A 23361-nucleotide genomic window follows, 5' to 3' on the forward strand; every position below is an offset into this window, starting at 1 on the left:
ATAAAGGCGCGAATTAAGGAATGAGACGCCACAGGGTGTTGAAAAAGAACAGCCAGTGCAGAAACCTGGCCCTTAATCGCGGCCAGCGCCAGGTGCTGATCCACACCAGTCTGAAGGAAAGCCAACACTCTCGTCACCGAGTATGAGCGAGGAGAAAACCCCCTGGACTCACACCAGGCAAAATAGGCTTTCCAGGTACGGTAATAAATTTTACCAGACGAGGCTTTTCGAGCCTTGATCAAAGTAGGAACGACCTCTGGGGAGAGATCCCTGTCTCTCAGGACCTGGCTTTCAACAGCCAGGCCGTTAAAGCCAGCGACTGTAAGGCAGGATGGAAGATCGGTCCCTGAGACAAGAGACCTTCCCGCAGTGGCAGCCGCCAAGGAGGCTCGACCGCCAGGTGAACAATGTCGGCGTACCAGGACCGGCGTGGCCATTCCGGCGCCACCAGAATCACCAAGTTCGGTTCCGAGGCTAGCCTGCGGAGGAACCTGGACAACAATTGAATCGGAGGAAAGGTGTACATCAGACGATACTGATGTCAAGGGGCCACCAACGCATCCGAGGCGTCCGCCCGCGGATCGCGTGTTCTTGCCACGAAACTTTCCAGCTTGTGGTTTAGCCGAGACGCGAACAAATCCACGTCCGGGGATCCCCACCGCGCACACAGCATCTGAAACACCTCTGGGTGAAGGGACGAATTATTCCCTTGGTCCAGGGTCTGGCGACTCAGATAGTCCGCCTGGAATGTGAACTGCCAAAATTGCCGGGACCTGCGTCTCGGCCCAAGACAGAATCTTGGCACTTCCTTGGCCGCCCGGACACGCCTGGTGCCCCCTTGGTGATTGATGTAAGCCACCGCAGTTGCGTTGTCCGTCTGCACACACACTGGGCAGCCCCGCAGACGATCCAACCAACGAAGCAAAACAGAGCCTGATTGCTCGCAGTTCCAAGACATTTATCGGCAGGGAGGATTCCCCCTCCGACCAAGTTCCCTGGGCAGACAAATTGCCCAGAACTCCACCCCAGCCCGACGTCCGTGGTGACCACAGTCCATAACAACGGTCAAAAGGACTTCCCTTCCGTCAGAGCCGGAGACTGGAGCCACCACAGGAGATCAGATCTCACTTGGGGGCTCAAAGAGATCCTTCTTTCCAAAGAGTGAGGATGTCTGTCCCACCTGGCCAGAATCTCCGCTTGAAGAGCTCTCGTGTGAAACTGGGCAAAAGGGATCGCCTCGAAAGCCGAAACCATCAAGCCCAGAGACCGCATGCAGGTCCGGAGCGAGGAAGACTCGTCCCTGAGGGACCTGACCTCATCCTGCAGGATCCGGAGTTTGTCCTCCGGAAGAAAGACCTTCGCCTGGGTGGAGTCCAGAATCATCCCCAGGTAAGGGAGACAAACAGAAGGGGACAAGGTCGACTTCTGAAAATTGATGGTCCACCCGAACTCCTGGAGCGTCAACCGTTATTGACAGATCGCGCAACAGAGTGGCACTAGAGCTCGACCTTAATAGGAGATCGTCCAGGTAACCTGAGGATGGCAATCCCCCGTACCCGCAACAAAGCTAGAACAGGAGCCAACAGTTTGGTAAAAACCCTTGGAGCCGAAGCGAGGCCGAAAGACAATGCCACAAACTGGTAATGCTCCTCCGCTATCGCGAATCAGAGGTATCTCTGGTGACCCTTGTAGATAGGGATGTGCAGATACGCATCCTTGAAGTCGATGGAGGCCAGGAAATCTCCTGGACTCAGTGATGCCACCACTGACTGGAGGGACTCCATTCGGAAATTCTGAACCCGCACAAAGCGGTTTAGAAACGGACGCACCTTGCCCTCCTTTCTGGGCACTGTGAACAGATTCGAGTAAAAACCCCGAAACCTGTCCCGCTGAGGAACCGGGACAACCACCCCTTGGGCGAGGAGATCCTGAACCTCCCGATGGAGATCTCGTAAACGATCTGGGGTCAAATGAAGATTTGAGGGGAAGAATCTGTCTGCTGGGCGTGATGGAAACTCAATCTTGTACCCTGACCGAATTAGTTCTTGAACCCACCTGTCCTGAATCTTGGCCAGCCAAGGTTCGGGAAAACAACGCAGACGTCCCCCCACCCCTGAAACGGGTGAGTCGCCCCTTCAGGTCGAGGCGGACTGAGCCGCAGTGCCAGTGTGGGCGGCTTTTGCCTTGCCTGCCCAGGGCTTCTTCTGGCCACTAGAGGCCTTGAAGGACTTACCTTTGTCTTGTGCCTTGAAGGCACAAAAGGACCCCTGGTTAGGTTTAAAAGGAGGGACCCCGCCTACCGCGGAAAGATTTCCCCTTGAACACCTGGGGTAGCAGAGTGCTCTTGCCCCCAGTGAACACCTTGACTAGTTCATCCAGAGAGTCCCCAAAAAGACAACTCCCCGCATAAGGGATGTCAGACACTGTCTTCTTGGAAGACTGGTCGGCCGACCAGCTTTTCAAACAAACGATGCGACGAATCGTAACTGCGACTGCAGAAAGTCATTTGACTAAAGGGGCCTCATCCAAGGCCGCGTCACACAGGTATAAAACAGCCTGACCTGTTTGATCCACAATCTCCAGCGTAGCAGGAGGGGCGGAGTCAGCCATTAGAGTGCGCTTAAGCGCCTTGGCCCACTCCACAACAGCCTGAGAGACCATGACCGAAGCGAACACAGGTTTCAGTAAGGAACCCGCTACCAGGTAGATGTGGCGGGTAAGAGTTTCCACCCGCCTATCCGCCGGATCTTTAACCGGAGAATCCTATGCGGGCATTAAAGTGGCTTTATTTAACCTGGACACAGTGTGGTCCACCTTAGGAGCCGCAGTCCAGCGAGAATCCACCGAATCCGCAAAGGGATAACAGTACTGAAATCTCTTGGGCACCACAAAAACTGAATTTTTGTAAAATCTTACCTGTAAAATTCCTTTCTCTGAGTCTTCCGACAGTCGCCGCCATCTTCATATTCGTCACAATGGGGTATTAGACTTTGCTCCGAAGGAGTAGCTAGGCAACAGAATATGTTAATATAAAAGCTTTAACATATCCCACCCCCATGGGGTGGTCCCCTCAGTCAATACCCTCCTACTTCCTGTATCCATACTTCAGTTTCAGTGGAATAGCAGTAGAGTATACAACCAACCCCAAAAGAGGGGCGGGGGCGGCGACTGTCGGAGGACTCAGAGAAAGGAATTTTACAGGTAAGATTTTACAAAAATTCCGTTTTCTCTTACGTCCTCCGACAGTTGCCGCCATCTTCATATTCGTCACAATGGGGACGTCCCAAAGCAGTGCAAACATGAGGGGTGGGAAACGCAGCCGCGCCTAAAGCAACGCAGTCTCCACATCAAAGAAAGGAACCTTACCAAAGGAAGGAAACCAGCTGGGCAACATAAGAAAAAAAAACTTGCTCAACAGAAGCAATAACCCAGGAAAACAAATAACCTAGGGATAAAAATATATATCCCAAACAGCCAAGGAGCCCAATACAAAGGACTCTAAGGAACCGCCTTGCGGCCAAAGGAAGCATCTGCCGATGCCTGAACATCGACTCTGTAGAATTTTGTGAAGGTGTGCACGGTCGACCAAGTCGCCACCTTACACACCTGGGCCACAGAAGCCCCATGACGACAGGCCCAAGACGTACTCGGAGATCTGGTAGAGTGCACCCTCACAGGCACAGGGGGAACTTTCCCCTTCAAAGCATAGGCCTGTTCAACAGTCTGTCTGATCCATTTGGCGATGGTAGAAGCCGACGCCGCCATGCCCTTCCGAGGCCCCTCCGAAAGGTCAAACAAGGAATCCGACTTGCGGAAAGATTCAGTCGATTTCAGGTAAACCCTAATCGCCCGAACATCATCCAAGGAATGCAGCTCCACCTCCTTCGGATGTTTGGGCTTCGCGCAGAGAGAAGGCAGAACAATGTCCTCATTGAGGTGAAAATCCGAAACTCTCTTCGGAAGAAAAGAAGGGTTAGGTCTCAAGACCACCTTATCTAGATGAATGACCAGATACGGAGACTTGCAGGACAAAGCTGCCAGCTCCGAAACCCTGCGAGCCGAAGTGATCGCCACCAAAAAGGTGACTTTTTTGGACAACATGGACAACGAGATCTTCCTGATCTGTTCAAAGGGAGCATGTTGTAGCACGGACGGAACAAGATTCAAGTCCCAAGGAGGTAAAGGTTCCCTCCTAGGGGGGACCAGATGTCGCACCCCTTGAATAAAAGTACTAACCAAGGAGTTAGACGCCACAGGACGCTGAAAAAGAATGGCCAGCGCAGACACCTGACCCTTGACCGTAGCCAGCGCCAAACGCTGGTCGACACCCGTTTGAAGGAAGGACAACACCCTAGACACCGAGTATGTGCGAGGTGAAAACCCCCTGGACTCACACCAGGCAAAATAGGCCTTCGAAGTACGGTGATAGACCTTCCCCGAGGAAGACTTCCTCGCGTTGATCAAAGTGTGAATGACCTCCGGGGAAAGACCCCTATCCTTCAGGACCTCGGTTTCAACAGCCAGGCCGTCAAAGCCAGCGACTAAAGCAGGATGGAATATTGGCCCTTGAGACAGAAGATCTTCTCGAAGAGGCAGACGCCAAGGAGTGTCGACTGCCAGATTCACGAGGTCCGCGTACCAGGACCGGCGAGGCCAGTCTGGTGCCACCAGAATCACCGAGCGTGGTTCCGAGTTCAACCTGCGAAGGAACCAGGACAGCAATTGAAATCGGTGGAATGCATACATCGGTACTGCTGCCACGGGGCTACCAACGCGTCCGACGCGTCTGCTCGAGGATCGCGCGTTCTTGCCACGAACCTTTCTACCTTGCTGTTCAGACGAGACGCGAACAGGTCCACCTCCGGAAGACCCCACTTCGCGCACAACATCTGGAAAACATCCGGGTGAAGAGACCATTCCCCCTGGTCCAGAGTCTGGCTGCTCAGATAATCCGCCTGCCAGTTCTCCACCCCCGGAATGTGTACCGCCGATATCGCTGGGACATGTGTCTCGGCCCAAGAAAGAATGTCGGCCACTTCCCGAGCCGCTCAGGCACTCCTGGTGCCCCCTTGGTGATTGACGTAAGCCACCGCCGTGGCATTGTCCGTCTGCACCCGAACCGGACAGTCGCGCAGTCTGTCCGTCCAACGTTGAAGGCAGAGATTTATCGCACGCAACTCCAGAATATTGATCGGAAGGGAGGATTCCTCCTCCGACCAAGTTCCCTGGGCGGACAGAACGCCCAGAACACCACCCCAGCCCGACAGGCTGGCATCCGTGGTGATCACCGTCCATGAAAGAGGACGAAAAGACTTCCCCCCCCCCCCCCCCCGACACCGCCGGGGACTGGAGCCACCACAGAAGATCCCTTCTGGTGCGATGGCTCAACGAAATCTGGATATCCAGAGATTGCGGTCGCCTGTCCCACCTGGACAGGATCTCCGCTTGGGAGACCCCGCGTGTGAAACTGGGCAAAGGGAATCGCCTCGAAGGCCGAGACCATCAATCCCAGATTGTCGTCCGGTAGGAAGACCTTCGCCTGGACCGAGTCCAGGATCATCCCCAAATAGGGAAGACGAACCGACGGACACAGCGTCGACTTTGGATAATTTATCGTCCAACCAAACTCCTGCAGAGTCTGCACCGTGACGGACAGATCCGTCTCCAGGCCCTGGCTGGTCGCAGACCGAACCAGAATATCGTCCAGATATCCCAGGACAGAGATGCCCTGGGCTCTTAAAGCCAGCAGCGGTGCAAGCACCTTGGTGATAACCCGCGGAGCCGAGGCTAGACCAAAAGGTAACACCACGAATTGGTAGTGATCCTCCGCAATGGCGAAACTAAGGTACCTCTGGTGACCCTCGAAAATGGGGATGTGTAGGTACGCATCCTTCAAGTCGATGGAGGCCATGAATTCCCCCGGAACCAGGGCAGCCACCACCGACCGCAGGGATTCCATGCGGAACTTGCGAACCCGCACAAAGCGGTTCAGAGCCTTTAAGTCCAGAATTGGACGTACCTTGCCCTCCTTCCTGGGCACGGTGAACAGATTGGAATAGAACCCCCGAAATCTGTCCCGATGAGGCACCGGAACCACCACTCCCTGAGCTCTCAGGTCCCGCACCGCTAGGCGCAGATCCCGCAAACGCTCCGGGGACAGTTGAAGATATGAGGGAAAGAATCTGCTCTCCGGCCGAGAGAGAAACTCGATCTTGTAACCAGATCGAACGATTTCCTGAACCCACCTGTCCCGAATACGGGTCAGCCATGGTTGCGGAAAACCGAGCAAGCGCCCCCCCCCCACCCCAGAACTGGGTGAGGGCTTCAGGTCGCACTGTTGTGGGCAGCGGATCCGGACTGGCCGGACTTCTGCTTACCTGTCCACGGCTTCTTTTGGGAGCCCTGACCTTTGAACGGCTTGCCCTTATAGTGCGACCGAAAGGCACGAAAGGACCCCTGAGAGGGCCGAAAGGAAGCATGCTTCTTACCAGGAGCCGCCTTAGCCTTGTGGGATTGGGGCAAGAGCGTGCTCTTACCACCCGTGATCCCCTTTATCAGTGTATCCAAGGATTCGCCAAAAAGGCGAGAACCGTCATAGGGCAGATTGGCTAAGGTCTTGCGCGAAGATTGGTCCACCGACCAACACTTCAACCAAACCAAGCGGTGAGACAACACCGCCACACCGTGTACACGTGCGGCCAACGGAACCATATCCAAGTCTGCATCGCACAAATACATGACACCCTGATGGATTTGATCCACCATATCCAATGTCGCCGAGGGGGCTGAATCAGCCACCAAAACGCGCCTAAGCACCTGCGTTCAGCTAGCGACCGCCTGGGCCGCCATAAGGGAAGCAAACAGAGCTTTCAACATAGAACCCATAATAGAATAGGTATGACGGGCAAGAGACTCCAGCTCCTTGTCCGTGGCATCCCGGAACACCGGGGTATCCTCAGCAGGAATCGCAGTGGACTTATTCAAAACCGCTATCGCGTGATCCACCGGAGGCGGCACACACCAACGCTCATCAGTAGCGGGCGTGAAAGGATAACGCAGTTTGAACCTACTTGGTACAGCAAAAGGCTTGCGTATATTACGCCATTGATCCTTAACAGCGCGCTGAAAATCATCAGTGCAGGGAAAAACCTGCGATGTTTTGCGTCTTTTCTTCGTCCCATAAGCTGCCAAGGCAGCAGGAGGACATGGCTCATCCTGTAATCGCAGCGTTTGCTTGATAGAAGCAACCAATTCATCCATGAGTGCAAGCTCTTCAGACGAGCCCGGGGGAGAATCATCAACCCCTTCAACCTCAGCCTCCACCTTGGACCCTGCAAGATCCAGGGAGGAACGGGACCCCGACAAGGAGACCCCAGCCACAGCAGCCCCATCACCATCACCCTCTGAATCAGAGGAAAGTGAAACCCTTGGCCTTTTAGAGGATTGAGCAGCCACCAGCATTTGCACCTGAGCAGCAAGGCTAGCCACAACCGCAGCCAAACCCCCCCCCCCCCCCCGGGGGGGAAACAGCAGTCCCCTGGCTTCCCACCAATGTGGCAGGAAATTTGCTTTCCTGAGAATCCATGCCCCAAAGTATGTGGAAAAAGAAAGGGTTAACTGCCCCTTTAAAAAGCGTGGCGAGCGCAGCCCACCGCACACACACACACCACACAAGTCGACCCCCACAGGGAGAAAGTCCAACTCAGGCAAGGATACAGGGAGGTAAAAACCTTGAAAGACTGCTGCTGCTTCTGCCTCGATCGGTGCTCTAGGAGAAAGGAAGTGCTGACATGCAGGGCGCTCTATTAAAGCCTATGGAAGGCTACAAGAAAATGGCCGCCTGCAGTGTTAACATGCGGCCGGAGCGAGCGCGGCCAAAATGGCGTCGTTTGGCGCCGAAAACGCCGCTCCTCCACCTCAGTGAAGTGAACAAACACACCACATTATAATAAAAACATGGCGGACCGCCGCAGCGGTCGCTGTAATGTGCCCCAAACATGAAAAAAATCATGCCCCACAGCACACAGCCATTCACACATACACAGGCTGACGCAGACAGTGCAGCACAGCCCCCCCTCCTTGCAGCCCACAGCATGCAGCCAGAGAGATAGGGAACTTAACAGTGTGAACACAGGCAGGGTTACACAGTCCCAGACTGACACCCCCCAAACAGACAGGTCCCCACACAAATACACTTACCTCCTAGATGGCGTGGGGGACCCGCACAGGCGAACAAGCCACTGCACATGTGACAGGGAGAGTCGCATCCAGGACGCAGAAGAACCGGGGTTGAGAAACCGCACAGCGTCCAGTGAGGTAGCCACCTCACCATAGCATCCCTGCACCGAGCAGGGATGGGTCGTTCATCGTGCCAGGAGCGTTACCTGACTGAACGCTCGAAGGCAGGCTGGGAAGCCACTGACCCACAACCTGCGACCAGGGGGATCAGCTCGAGACCCAGCCCGCACGAATCCTCTTCATCAGAAGAACTAACTAATGCTGACAAAAACAACAGCTAAGTAAAGAGAGAGAAAAAAACTCAAGCAAAATCAAAAAAGAATAGAGAAAGGCTGAGACAAAATGCCCCAGCATAGAGACATCCAGCTACTCCTGACAAGCTAGACATTGAAACTGAAGTATGGATACAGCAAGTAGGAGGGTATTGACTGAGGGGACCACCCCATGGGGGTGGGATATGTTAAAAGCTTTTATATTAACATATTCTGTTGCCTAGCTACTCCTTCGGAGCAAAGTCTAATACCCCATTGTGACAAATATGAAGATGGCGGCAACTGTCGGGAGGACGTAAGAGAAATTACGTTTTAAATTGCGCCATTGTTCATTCACGGTATCGTGAAACTCAGCGGGACAGGGAAAAACCTGACCCGATTTCTGGGCTTTGCGGGGTCCTAAAGGAAGACCGCTTACCCGACAGGTGGGGCTCTTTATCTAAATTTAAAAAAGTGTCTTTTACAGAGCTAAGGAGCATAGACATCGCAGCGCGTTCCCTTGCTGATCCGGAGGGGGAATCCTCCTCCACATCCGGCTGAGAGGACTGAGACCCCTCAGGGGGTACACTGTCCGTGGCAACCAAATCTGGCTCTGAATCAGAAGAGAGAGAGGGCATAGGCCTTTTCTTAGAAGCCCGGTCAGACATCAACAGATCCACTTTAGACGCTAAAGTCGCAAGTGCAGCAGTAAGTGAGACTAGAGCAGAGGATTCAGGAGTACCTGAACCCTCCACCAGATCTAGGGGGAGTTTGCTATCCTGTGACTCCATAATAGCAATCTCAAATTAAATGACTCTGGCCCTTTAAATCGGCGATTTTCGCGGTCCCCACCGCAAAGAGGAGCAAGTCCAGTGCTACAGTAAACTGCAAAAAAATGAATGCTAGCAGGGATGCAGGCCAGGAAACACTATAAAATCCCCCCAAGTGTGCTATACTTGCCACACGCTGCTGACTCGATCTGCATGTGAAGATAGAGGAAGTGACCTCACACCTCTAGTGGCAGACACAGCCCTGAGCCACAAAAAAATGGTTGCCAATACAAGTCTATGGGAGAAAGCTCTGGGAAAATGGCCGCTGTCCACATAAGGACATTGTGCCCACACTAAAGATGGCGCCGATCGGCGCCAACAGCATAGCAGAAAATGGCTGCTGCCCTCACAATGAGGCCAAACAGCCTGCCCACACCTAAAATGGCAGCCGCCCGGTTTCGCGCCGATTGCGGCCCTCACACACCATGTACTGTACCCCAAACTTGTGCACAAGCACCTCAGGGACATAAGGGACCCCCGCAACCCCGCATATAGCGGTGGAACCGCCGCAGCGCCCCCGCAGGGACCGGAAAGGGACACACAGGGACCGCACTTACAGACATGAGGGGGACATTACAGAACCCATACCGAACTGCCATCCCCATAAACAGAGGGCCCACATACACATCCCGACAGACAATGTCATAGACAGAGGGGTAGCATGGTACTCACCGGTCCAGCAAAAACGTGGGTACCGCTCTGTGACAGGAAGCCTCCCACTCTGGGTGGTGGTGCCGTCAGCCAAAGGGGACGCTAGCAACACGCGGCGTACCGCAGTTGAGACATCCCAGCGAAGATAGCAACTTCCCAGGCTCCTCCCTGAGGCCAGGAACGTGGTAGTTTGCTAGGCCTGGGCGTACACATAACCTGCTAACGCTTGATGGCAGGCTGGGATTCCATAAGGCTCTTGGATAACCAGTGCGATTCCCAGCTCCGCAAACGCTGTAGTCTTCTGAAGTCCGACTAACAAAGCGCAGGAACAAATAAAAAGCTATCTTGTAAAAGAAAAACACTTTTCTAGAGAGAAAAAATAATAAGAAAAAAGGCTGAGACTGCAGCTCCAGCCAGGGAAAAGCCAGCCTACTCCTATGCTAGGCAGAAACAAACTGAATTGGGAATGCAGCTAGCTGGGAGTATTGGACCAGAGGGACAGCCCCTTGTAGGTGTGTCTATACAAAGTTTTTGTGTATATTACAAAATCTTCTGCCTAGCTTACTCCTGTGGATAAGACCAATACCCAGACGTGCAGATTGTATGAGTGGGCGGCGACTGTAAGAGGGCTTTGACGCACCTTGCCTTCCTTCCTGGGGACCGTAAACCGGTTTGAATAAAAGCCCTGAAAACGTTCCGCAAACGGAAATCGGAACTATTACCACCTGTTGTACCAGGTCCTGTACCACCCCAAAGAGAGCCTGTAGGCGATCCAGGGACAGTCTCACATTGGAAGGGAAGAACCTTACCAATGGGACTGATTGAAACTCAATCTTGTACTCAGACTGTATGACCTCGTGAACCCATTTGTCTTGTATCCAGGATAGCCACAGGTCCGGGAACCAGCAAAGACGTCCCCCCACCCCAGATACAGGTGAGGGCGCAACTTCAGGTGGCGCTGGATGCTGCTCCCATCTACCCTTCACCAAAGATGCACCACGAAGGCCCAGAACGTCTGCAGCGATCTTGATCCTCAGAGAAATATCTGAGTGCCAGCACTAGGGTATAGAGGAGGGGCTCCATCACCAGAAAAAAATGCCTCTAGGAACTCCCAGAACATGGCCACTAGTGATTCTCAATAGCAATCCTCTGCAAAATGGCCACCGGGTGTACCAATATGGCCGTCAAATCTTGCAGAGCACATGGGCTACAAGAAAATGGCAGCCTGCGGAGCTACTAAGGGCCCTCAAGGGGACCCCCCCAGCCTCCTGGACAGGATCGGCAGGAAAGGGGGCCCTGTGAGTGACAGGTAAACCCCCCTGTCGCCGGCGAAGCTCGATCCCAGCCCCCCGAGAGAAGTTACAAACATCCCATAGCGCCAGTAGCGAGTGAGGCGGGGGGGAGGGGAACAGGTAGGTGTTTAATAGGACAAAGGGGAACCCGAGTTATGAGGGTCCGACCGTCCTAGGGAGGTGCCCGTATCCACCCCAAAATCCGCCAGGGGAAGAGGGGAGAACATTTACTTACCATACCAGGAACAGAACCCCTCTCCGCCAAAGTAGGGGGGCTGTCGGCCACTAGGAACGCTGCGACACAGGCCTAGACCAGGTCGTAAGCGACCTCTCGAGACGTTTAACTCGCGGGGCCAGTCCCCGTCCGGTGGGACTATGTCGCGGCCGACCTAACGCGGAGCTGGGGTCTGCGCACGCTCGCTGGCCGGCTAGGGTGACCACTAGATCTATACATCCAGCCCATCGCCCAGACTGGGCTTAGTTCCTTGTAGATCTCACAGGGAAAAAATCCAGAGAAAAAGCCAACCAGAAAAAAAAAAAAAAAACTTTTGCCAGGATTAGAGATCCCAGCAAGGAACAAGGTCCTTACTCCTGACATCCTATAGCATGGGGAGAGGGTATACCCCCTGGGACTGCCCACAGGCAAAGCCAGAACTTTTTTCTGCCTAGTGTCCTACTCCTGTAGGGGGCAGTATAACCCTACTGATATGAAGATCAGAGACCGCGTCCGTCAATGAACGATAGAGAAAAATTATATATTGCCCAATTGTTTGGTAAAATATAAAAGATGATCTTATGCCAAGTACATGGATACCAAACATGACATGCTTTAAAATTGCGCACGTCCGTGCAGCAGCAACAAACTACGTACGTTTTTAAAAGCCTTTACAGGTTACCACTTTAGATTTACAGAGGGTGCTTGAATTTCTTTTTTTTACTATCCATTTTGCTTTATTTTGACACCTTTCCTTACAATCATTTTTATTGTCATCATAGGGAATCATATATTGTTTATATCTGGCGAAACAAAAGTCATGAATTGCTCGTAGCTTCCGCTGTCTTAGGCCATAGAGATGACTGGAGCCATTTTGGTCTCCAATCAGCCCTATGGTCAGCTGACAGAACCACCGACTGCAGTCTCGGGTAACCCGATGGAACAGGAGAGCCAGAGAAAGCCGTGGAAGTCTAGCATCTAATTATCTGCTAAGATTGCTTTTACAGGAAAGCTGACCACTGGCTTTAAAAAACAATACCAGAAAGTGTGTGGTATGCCCACCATTAAGACCTCCCAGCATCCACCCACTTATAATGATGGGCATACATGCAATTTTTTTTTCCTTCAGCGGGGGAAAAAAAAAAAAAAAGAAGAAGAACATAGATTCCTCCATTCACATCGATCGACGTGGATGAACAAATCTCTGCCAAGAAAAAAAAAAAAAAAAAAAAAAGAGTTAAAAAAATATAGCGAAGCATAGGGGAAATCCGCCCTCTGTCCACCCTCATCCCCTATGCTTCGCCATATACGATCTTTTTAACTGCGGTGGTGAAATGAACTCCTACAGTGCTACAATAATTGATTACATATAGGGTGAGAGCAAACGTTGTTGCTGTCAGAACAAAATCAGTGCTGCAGCTGGGTGTACCAGCAAAGCAAACAATGGTTAACAATAAAACAGTAACAATAAAACATTACAGTATAACAGTATATTATAAAGTACAGTAAAAGTAGAAAGTAGTAAAGTCGAGTAAGAACAGAAAATTAACTCAATAAAAAAAACTGTTTTTGGCTTTATTTTTTTGTATCTTTTTTTACACTTTTTCTAACTGTAAAAAAACTGTTCCATGCTAGGGTCTCTCAAAATGTGATAGCCAGCATCTTTCGAAACCCTGTGTGAAAAGTGTGCCCTAGACTGTGCCGTGCGGTACCCTATACGAATACTCCACTGGTGTGTGGTAGCGATGGAAACAGTCCCCGATGCTGAGACCAGGTTGGCCAGGACAGGAGGGAAAAAAATAAATGCGCGTTTCCTACAGACATGACATCTTTGGGTGCTCTATGGGTAGGGGCACTAGGGAGGACATCTGGAAAATGCCTCCCATGCAGCCGGCTTACTGCATCTGGATTGGGAATTTGGGCCGCAGCACCTTCTGGATACAGAAGGGCTGTAAAGATCTCTTCCTGGAATTTTAGGAAGGATCCACTATGTCCTGACGCTTTGTATAGCACATAAGCGTTCAGCAGAGCCAATTGAAATAAGTATACAGACACTTTTTTATACCAGTGTCTGGCCTTACGGGAATTTAAGTACAGCGCCATCACCTGGTCGTTGAAGTCCACTTATCCCATGTTACATAGTTACATAGTAGGTGAGGTTGAATAAAGACAATAGTCCATCCAGTTCAACCTGTGTAGGTGTGTGTGGCTGTAATCATCTCACATACCCCTGAATGTTCTGATCCTTGAGATCTAAGTCTAAGCGTCTTTTGAAAGCCACCATACTACCCGCAGAAACCACCTCTTGTGGTAGAGAATTCCACAATCTTGTAGCCTAACAGTAAAGAACCCCCCACGTTGCCTGAGGTTAAAACGCTTCTCCTCTAATCGCATTGTATGCCCTCGAGTCCTCATGCAATCCCTTCGAATGAACAGCTTTTTTTCTAAGCTGGGATCCCCATTAAGATATTTATAAATTGCTATCATGTCCCCCCTCAGACGTCTCTTCTCCAGGGAGAATAAATCGAGCGATTGTAGACTCTCTTCATAGTCAAGGTCCTCCAATCCCCTAATTAGTTTAGTTGCCCTTCTCTGGACTCTCTCCAGCTCCAACACATCCCTCCTGAGGACTGGCGACCAGAACTGGACAGAATACTCCAGATGCGGTCGGACCAGAGTTTTATAAAGTGGAAGGATTATAGTCGTATCTCTGGAATACATCCCTTTCTTTATGCATGCTAATATTCTGCTGGCTTTGGCAGCTGCCGCTTGACATTGCATGCTGTTGCCTAATCTATCACCAACCAAGACTCCCAGATCCTTCTCCATTTTTGATTCCCCCAAGGGTTCCCCTCCTAACGTGTATTGTGTTTTTATGTTTTTAGTCCCCAAGTGCAAAACCTTACACTTCTCCACGTTAAACCTCATTTGCCATGTCGTTGCCCACTCTGTAATTTTGTCCAAGTCATTCTGTCGGATATCTGCTTCATGCTGTGCAGTTATTGCCCTGGCCAATTTTGTGTCATCTGCAAAAACTGATATCGAACTACTGATCCCGACCTCAATGTTATTTATGAATAAATTGAACAAGGTTGGTCCCAGGACTGAGCCCTGGGGCACCCCGCTTACAACCTCAGACCAGTCTGAGTATGCGCTGTTTATTACCACCCTTTGGACACGCCCTTTAAGCCAATTCCGTATCCAAGAGCAAACCCTGCTATCGATACCTGCAGACCTTATTTTATAAATTAAGCGCTTGTGGGGAACTGTATCAAACGCCTTAGCGAAATCCAAGTACACCACATCCACTGGTCTCCCCCTATCTAGCTCACAGCTCACCTCCTCGTAGAATGTTAAGAGATTGGTTTGACAAGAACGCCCATTTGTAAACCCGTGCTGATTACTGCTGATGATGTTGTTGTCTTTAGCAAACCCTATGATATAGTCCCTTATCATCCACTCCAGAAGTTTACATACTATTGATGTCAAACTGACAGGCCTATAATTTCCCGGGATATGCCTCTGGCCCTTTTTGAATATCGGAATCACGTTAGCTTTCTTCCAAGAGGCTTTTGAAAGTAGCCATACTTCCTGCAGTAACTACTCCTTGTGGTAGAGAATTCCACAGTCTTGTAGCCCTAACAGTGAAGAACCCCCTACGTTGCCTGAGGTTCAAACGCTTCTCCTCTAATCGCATTGTATGTCCTCATGCAATCCTTGCGACTGAATAGCATTTTTTCCATGCTGAGATCACCATTGAGGTGTTTGTAAATTGCTATCATATCCCCTCTCAGGAGTCTCTTCTCCAGGGAGAATAAACAAAGCGATTGTCAACGCTCTTCATAATTAAGGTCCTCCAAACCCCTAATCATTTTAGTTGCCCTTCTCTGGACTCTCGCCAGCTCCAACACATACCTTCTGAGGAATGGCGACAAGAACTGGACAGAATACTCCAGATGTGGTTGGACCAGAGTCACCACAGTGGAAGGATTATAGTTTGATCTCAGGAATACATCCCCTTCCTTATGCCTGCTAATATTCTGCCGGCCTTGGCAGTTGCAGCTTGCTCTACTCTACTAAGACTCCCAGATCTTTCTCCATTTTTGATTCCCCCAAAGGTTCCCCCCCCTAAAGTGTATTGTGCTTTAATGCTGTTAGGCCCCAAGTGCAAAACCTTTTACTTCTCCACATTAAACCTCATTTGCCATGTAGTTGCCCACTCTGTTATTTGGTTCAGGTCATTCTGTAAGATATCTGCCTCATGTTGTGAAGTTATTGCCCTGCCATTTTGTGTCATCCGCAAAAAACTGATATTGAGCTACTGATCCCGTCCTCATTGCTATTTATGAATAAATTGAACAAGATTGGTCCCAAAACTGATCCCTGGGGGACCCCACTTACCACCCCAAACCAGTCTGAGTATGCGTTATTGATTACCACCCTTTGGACACGTCCTTTTAACCAGTTCCGTATCCAAGAGCACACGTTGTGGTTGGTCGATGCCTGCAGACCTTATTTTATATATTAAGCGTTTGTGGGGAACTGTATCAAACGCCTTAGCAAAATCCAGGTACACCACAACCTAGCTCACAGCTCACCTCCTCGTAGAATGTTAACCCGTGCTGATTACTGCTGATGATGTTGTTATCTTTAGCAAACTCTACGATATAGTCCCTTATCATCCCCTCCAGAAGTTTACATACTATCGATGTCAGGCTGACCGCCCTATAATTTCCGGGACGTGCCTCTGCCTTTTTTTGAATATCGGTATCAGATTAGCTTTCCTCCAATCCCTTGGTACATTTCCTGTCATAATACTGTCAGCAAATATCAGGAACAGTGGTCTAGATATAGTTTTACTAAGTTCTTTGAGTACTCTCGGATGTATGCCATCCGGGCCTGGCGATTTATTTGTGTTAAATTTTATCTAGCCTTTCCCTGATTTCACCCTCTGTTAGCCATAGCGGCAAGTCCTGTGAAGTACTACTAACCATACAGTCATGGTCAGTGTACCCCTCCTTCTCCTGTGTAAAGACTGAGGAGAAAAAAGCATTAAGCACGGTTGCCTTCTCTGTGTCCTCTGTAATCATCCTCCCATCATCGTTAATTATGTGTGCAACATGCTCTGACCTAGTTTTTTTGCTGTTGATATATTTAAAGAATTTCTTTGGGTTCTTTTTACTATCCTCCGCTATTTGTCTCTCAAAGTTGATTTTAGCCATTTTGATTTCACATTTACATTTCTTATTTGATTCTTTGTATTGCTGGAAAGCTGATAATGTGCCCTCCGATTTATAAATCTTAAAAGGACATTTTCTTCCCCAATATGTTTTTTATCATTACTGTTTAGCCAGCCAGGTTTGGCTTTGTCCCTTTTAAATTTATTTCCCATAGGAATGCACTGCGAGATGCATTTGTTTAAAATACAGTAAACCCCCGCTCCATCGCGGTTCAGTTTTTGCGGTCCCTGTATATTGCGTTTTTTTTTGTAATGTTTTTGTTTTTTTACTATATAAATCATTAAAAATGAAATATTTTTGTGTTTTCCATAGCTCTTGCTATGTCTCAGTATCTTTTATGTGTTTAAATGAGTTTCTATTGTTTTAAAAAAGTGTGTTTAAAGACCTTAAAATGCTTTTACACGTACAGTGACAGTAAAAAAAAAACATGCCTACAATGCTTTTTTATATGGTTTTTCTATTTCGCGGATTTTCACTTTTCGCGGCTGGGTCCGGAACGTAACCAAGTTTCTGTTATTCCCACAAGGTCTATGTCCTCCTCATGTACTAACATTTCCAACTCATCCAATTTATTAGCTAGGCTCCTGGCATTTGCACATACCCCTCTTATTACTGTAGAAGTTGATAGTGATTGGCGCTTACTTTTATTCCTGTTTGGTTTGATGTTTTCCCGCACAGTCCCCCCACTATTAGACGTTACGGACCTGCTGTCGCTGCTGTCCTTAGTAACGCTTTCTGTCCTTAGATCCCTCCTGACTACCACCGTGCCCTCTCCCCCTTCTCCTAGTTTAAAAACCCTTCCAACTTGGTGGCCATCTTTCTCCCCAAAAGAGCTGTACCGTCCCCATTAAGGTGCAGCCCATCCTTACTAAAGAGGCGGTAGCCAACTGAAAAGTCAGCCCAGTTCTCCAGGAACCCGAACCCCAGTTGGGGGGGATCCACGTTGCTACTTTTTCCTCGTAAACCCGGAAACTACATGTATAGCCTGTTGCCGGGGAGAAACTGTGCGAAAGCAAGGCGGCCAGAACATTTAATCAGGGACTCCTAAACGCTTGTTGGGGCATATACAAGGCTGCAAACTTCTGGTTGTCGTGGTTTAGGAAGGGCCGAATTTTGTGGAGCCGGTCATATTCAGGGTCCCCCCGAGGACGACAGTATTCATTGTCACTGAAGTGCATGAACCGCAAGATTTGCTCGCATTTAGTCCTGGCTATGGCAGCAGAGAACACAGGCATGTGGTGAATTGGGTCAGTGGACCAATATGACCGCAACTCCTTTTAGTAATGCCCATCAGGAGGAATAGTCCCAGAAAAGTTTTAAATTCGGAAACAGTGATCCGTTTCCATGCAAATTCTCTGGCAAGGGTCAAATTTGGATTTGCTGCGAATACTTGATCAGCATATAAATTGCTTTGGCCCACAACAGATCTGTAAAGATCTTCCTTGAATAACAGCTCATAAAAATCAAGGGAAGTAAAATTGGCTGGGGAAGGGGAGGATTTGCAAGCAAATAAGGAAGGACACTATGGGCTCTACAGACCTGCCTTCCAATTCTTAGTGGCTGTGGGACACTACTTGTGCTAGCCACCGCACCAGCTTGAACTGCACTTATGGGACTCGCCACGTCACCAAGTGTTACTGCAGTGCTTGTTTGTCTATGACCAGGATGTAATAGGCCGCTGGTGCTTGCGGCACTAGTACCGACACACTGCTGCATATGAAAACCCTGCAGTTGCTACACTTCAGCAACAGAAGAACGGGGTCGGTTACGCCAGACCTTAGCAGGGACCACTACTCCGTCGTCAGAGCTATCTGTCAGGGTGCGGCTGCTGTATACAGGTTAGAATACTGAGCCTGATTTTGACAGTGAGGTTTCCCCATCGCTCTCATCTGTCATGCTCAGTATCGTGTCGGCCTCTTCACTAGTGTACCTCTGTTTAGACATTTTTGGCCAATACATTTATAGGTACCTAGTGTGAATCATAGGTAAAAAAGCACCTGGTTTTCAAGGACAATTTGAACCGCCACCAAAAAAATGTAACTGCTAGTGCTAGCAGAGATCAGGCCTGATGCTAACGCTGTGGTTTAGTGTGCTCTGTTTTGGAAGTGACAGTAATCTGCTGATTCTGCACTTCTTGGGGGGGGGGGGGGGGGCTAAACGCAGGTGCTGGCAGGTGTCAGGGCTGATCCTGCTAACGCTGCATTTTAGGAACACTAAACTATTGGGGACGCTAGTATAGTTCTGATCAGATCAAAGATATTAATCCGTTCAGACACTATACTAGTAGTGTGTGTGTGTCACTGGCAATCAAAGGGTTAAAATGTATTACTAAATATGTGGCGGCAAATCTGATGCTTTCCTGGACTGACGCTAACTGATGTCACCTTTGACACTAATACAATGATCATAAAAAAAGATCTGTACACTATAATAATAGGGACACAGGGCAATGAAGGGGTTAACTGGGGGTGATCAGGGGGTTAAATCTTTATTGGGTGATATATGGCGGGGGACCCTAAAGCTATTTGGGACTTCCACTAACTGCCTCTTGCACTAACTGAAGTCACAAGTGACACTAATACAGTGATCAGCAAATTTGATCTGTATACTGTAGTGTGCACTGTGACAGGGAGGAAAAGGGTTAATTAAGGGGTGATTAGGGGCGTTATAAGTGTGCCTATGTGTACTGGTGTCAGTGTAGTCTCCTCTCACGCTGGAACCGAAAAGGACTTGCTGGAACCGAAAAGGACTCCAGGAGAGGGGATGACATCATATCCTGTGCCTACACAGGCACAGGAGGTTCTGCTATTGGTCAGAACCAATCAACAGGTCCAGGCCAAAAATCATGGGCCTGGACTCGATGACTGTTCGGTCCTGAACTGAGTCAGAACATCAGGGGGTGGGGAAGACAGGCGCCTGCGTGCAACCCCCCCCCCCCCCCCCTCCGTACAGGTATGGCGATTCGTGCAGCCCAGCCAGCCTGCCGCAGTATATATGTGGCGGGCAGTCGGCAACTGGTTAAAACTTCAACTTTTTTTGCACTTCCAGCACCTGCTTTAATCACGGAGTATGCAGCTTTTTTTATTCCTTGCATAAATTCTAGTTTAAAGTGGTTGTAAAGGCGGAAGTTTTTTTTTATCATAATGCATTAGGATAAAAAGCCTTCTGTGTGAAGCAGCCCCCCTAAAACTTAACTTGCCTATGAGGTCCATATAGATCCAGCGATGCTGCATGAGAGACTCAGCTGTCCTGTACTCCCCTCCTGAGACCGCATTGCAATGCCATTGTGTCCCGCTGCTGTAAAAGTCAGTGAGCCAATAAGGAGAGAGAGGGGGCAGGGCCTCAGCTTCGTGCCTGAATGGACATAGGGAGCTGTGGCTCAGGTGCCCCCATAGCAAGCAGCTTGCTGTGGTGGTACTCAACAGGAGGGAGGGGTCAAGAGAGCCGAAGAGGGACCCGAGAAGAAGAGGATCTGGGATGCTCTGTGCAAAACTACTGCACAGAGCATGTAAGTATAACATGTTTGTTTTAATGAAAGTTGCCATGAGAGCTGCCCCAGAACGCCCGTTTCAGTGCGTCTCCTTTTTCTTTCAACATCCTATGGAACCACCCCTGCACTCAGAGTCCAATGTTGTGCCCAACTACACGGCGTGCATTCATAGAAACACACATCCTTACAGCCTGGGAGGGTAGGGTAGTCCCCTGCTCCTTCCGCCTCCTCCCCATTCCCTACTAAAAGGCTGACTTAAAAGGGTTTCTAAAAAGGCAGAAGGTTTTTTTGTTTTGGTTTTTTTTACACCCCCCCTCCTCCTATACTTAACTGAACCTGATCTTGATCCAGCGATGTGCACGAGATTGGCTCAGATACAGTAGCTGGAACCAATGGCTCCTGCTACTGTCAATTAGGGTCAGTGACTGTTTGCTATGGGGGCACTTGGCGGGGGGGGGGGGGGGGGGAGAGAGAGACAGGAGCATCAGCGGGGGACTCCAGAGGAGGAGGATTGAGGCTGAGGATTGAGGCTGCTCTGGGCAAACACATGGAACATAGCAGGTAAGTAGAACAGGTTTGTTATTTTAGGGGGAAAAAAAGGCGGATTTACAATAACTTTAAACCTGCACTGTTCACTAGTTACTTTGAAAACCATTCAGAAAAAAAAGGACCAAGACAACAGGAGTCAGCAGCATTTTAAGATGTAAACTGAAAGTTCTAGCATTTTTTCCAAAAATGTTTACAGAGGAATGTTAATTTCATAGTGCTTAATGTGTTAAACTCGGCTTTTTAGCTTAATACTATAAAAAAATAAAAATAAAAAACACAATGCTGTAGTTACCAACTGAAGGCCGAATTTTCTTGTTGCAAAAATCCTCATCACAGCAGTAAGGGATAGTGTAAATGCCATTATTTGAAGAGGGCGCACATATGAATGGTCTGTCCGGTGGAATAAGGTCCACTTCATTAATGCACATCCTGTTGTGCGTTTCTTTACCATCTTGTAATATTACCGACGCCAAGCACATTCCTTCAGTAACACAGGTCTGATTATCTTTTGAACAGTGCTCACAGTGACATTTCAGTGCTGGAAAAGAAAAAGATTTGAAAAATAAAAACAATAAAGTCAAAAACTACATAAAGTCATCAAAAACAATTAGGGGCATATTCGAAGCGTTATGTGACTGTGACTTTAAGCCACGGAAGATTTTACCCCCTTCCTGACCAGACCACTTTTTTCAACTTGGCACTTCGTGACTTTAACTGACAATTGCGCGGTCATGCAATGCTGTACCCAAACAAAATTGACGTCCTTTTTTCCCACAAACAGAGCTCTCTTTTGGTGGTATTTGATCACCTCTGTGCTTTTTATTTTTTGCGATATTAATAAAAAAAAAAATTTAGAAAAAATGACATTCAACTTTGTCTTTTAAAAAATATACAATATACTGAATTTATGTCATATTTTTTGGCCAAAATGTATTTAGCTACATGTCTTTGACCAAAAAAATCTCAATGAGCGTATTTTTATTGGTTTGCGCAAAAGTTATAGCGTCTACAAACTATGGTGTAAATACTGAAATTTACGCAGCTTTAATTTCTGACTGCCTATCTCATTTCATGAAGTGCTAAAATGGCAGGGCAGTACAAAACCCCCCCAGACTACCACCCATTGGAAAGTAGACATCCTAGAGAATGTCCTGAGAGGCATGTTGAGCTCATTGAATATTTCATTTTTTTGTCACAGGTGTATGAAAAATGACTAAAAAAAATATTTATTTTTTTTTTTTTTTAAGACTGTCAATTACAGTCTTCTGGACAACAGGAAAACCAACAGTCTTCCCATGATTGTGTAACCTACTGAACCAGACAAACCATTTAAAGGCTCAGGAAACCTTTACAGGTGGTTTAATTTAATTAGCCGATTAGAGTGCGACACCATGAGTCTACAATATTGAACTTTCACAATATTCTAATTTTCAGAGATACTGAATTTTGGGTTCACTAGCTGCAAGCCATAGTCATCAAAATTAAAAGAAAGAAATTGAAATATATCACTCTGCGTGTAATGAATCCATAGAATATATGAGTTTTGCTTTTTTATTTGAATTACTGAAATAACTGGATTTTTGACTTACCGTAAATTCCTTTTCTCTGAAATTCATTGACAGACTCAGCGTCATATTCTTCTTAACCATTGGGTTATGCTGCCCCCAACAGGAGTAGGACACTAGGCAGGAAAAAGCTTTACCATGCCTATGGGGCAGTCACTGATGGCAAACACCCACTCACTCTGCTAGAGGATTCAGTTTTTGTTGAAAGCAGTGTCAGAAGTAAAAATACCAAACCTACTCAGAAAAAGGAGGGGCAGATGCTGCATCTGTCAATGAACTTCAAAGAAAAGGATTTTACGGCAAGTCAAAAATCCAGTTTTCTCCATTGTTCATTGACAGACGCAGCTCCATATTCTTATTAACCATTGGGATGTCTCAAAGCAGTATTTGTGGGAAACAACGCAGAAAAGAATGTAATTCCCAAGGGCTAAACTTAGCCAACCAGGTAACATGGAGCTCAACCAGGAACAACTGGAGCTCACCTAACATACCCCTTTTCAAAGAGAAAAAAAAAATAAAAAAAAAATTAAAATTTTTCATTGCGGACGAAAGAGCATCTGAGGATTCCTACACATCTACCTTTGTAGAATTTTGTGAACATGTGCACAGACGACCGATTTGCCATCTTGAAAACTTGTATTACTGACGCCTGAGGGCGATAAGCCCAAGAGGCTTTCAGCACCCTAATAGAATGTGCCTTCAAAAAGGGAAAGTGAACACGCCCTGTACCCACCGTCTGCCTGATTCATCTGGATATGGTCGCAGCAGACATAGCCAATCCCTTCCGAGGTCCTTCTGTGAGGACAAAAAGGGATTTCCTGAAAGACTTAGTAACTGCCAGGTAAACCCTAATTGCCCGAACCACGTCCAAAAGGATGCAAGGCAATTTCCTTGAAATGCTTGGGCTTAGGACAGAGTGAAGGCAGCTCAATGTCTTTATTCAAATGGGAATCAGAAACCACCTTAGCAAGAAACAACTGATTAGGTCAAAGTACCGCTTTATCTCTATGGACCATCAGATGGTGAACGGCAGGATAGCCC

General features: G+C 48.6%; 1 protein-coding gene across 1 annotated transcript in view; it reads right to left on the reverse strand.

Moving 5' to 3' along the window:
* The window catches only part of TGFBR1 (transforming growth factor beta receptor 1), a 325401-nt gene that overhangs the window by 229631 nt on the left and 72409 nt on the right, over positions 1–23361 (reverse strand). The window contains exon 2 of the mRNA XM_082258755.1: positions 21048–21293. Within this exon, the coding sequence (XP_082114881.1) occupies positions 21048–21293 (246 nt within the window). The remainder of the gene's footprint in view (positions 1–21047; positions 21294–23361) is intronic.

This window comes from Pelophylax lessonae (assembly GCF_965119305.1).
Source record: "Pelophylax lessonae genome assembly, chromosome: 5".
NCBI lineage: Eukaryota > Metazoa > Chordata > Amphibia > Anura > Ranidae > Pelophylax > Pelophylax lessonae.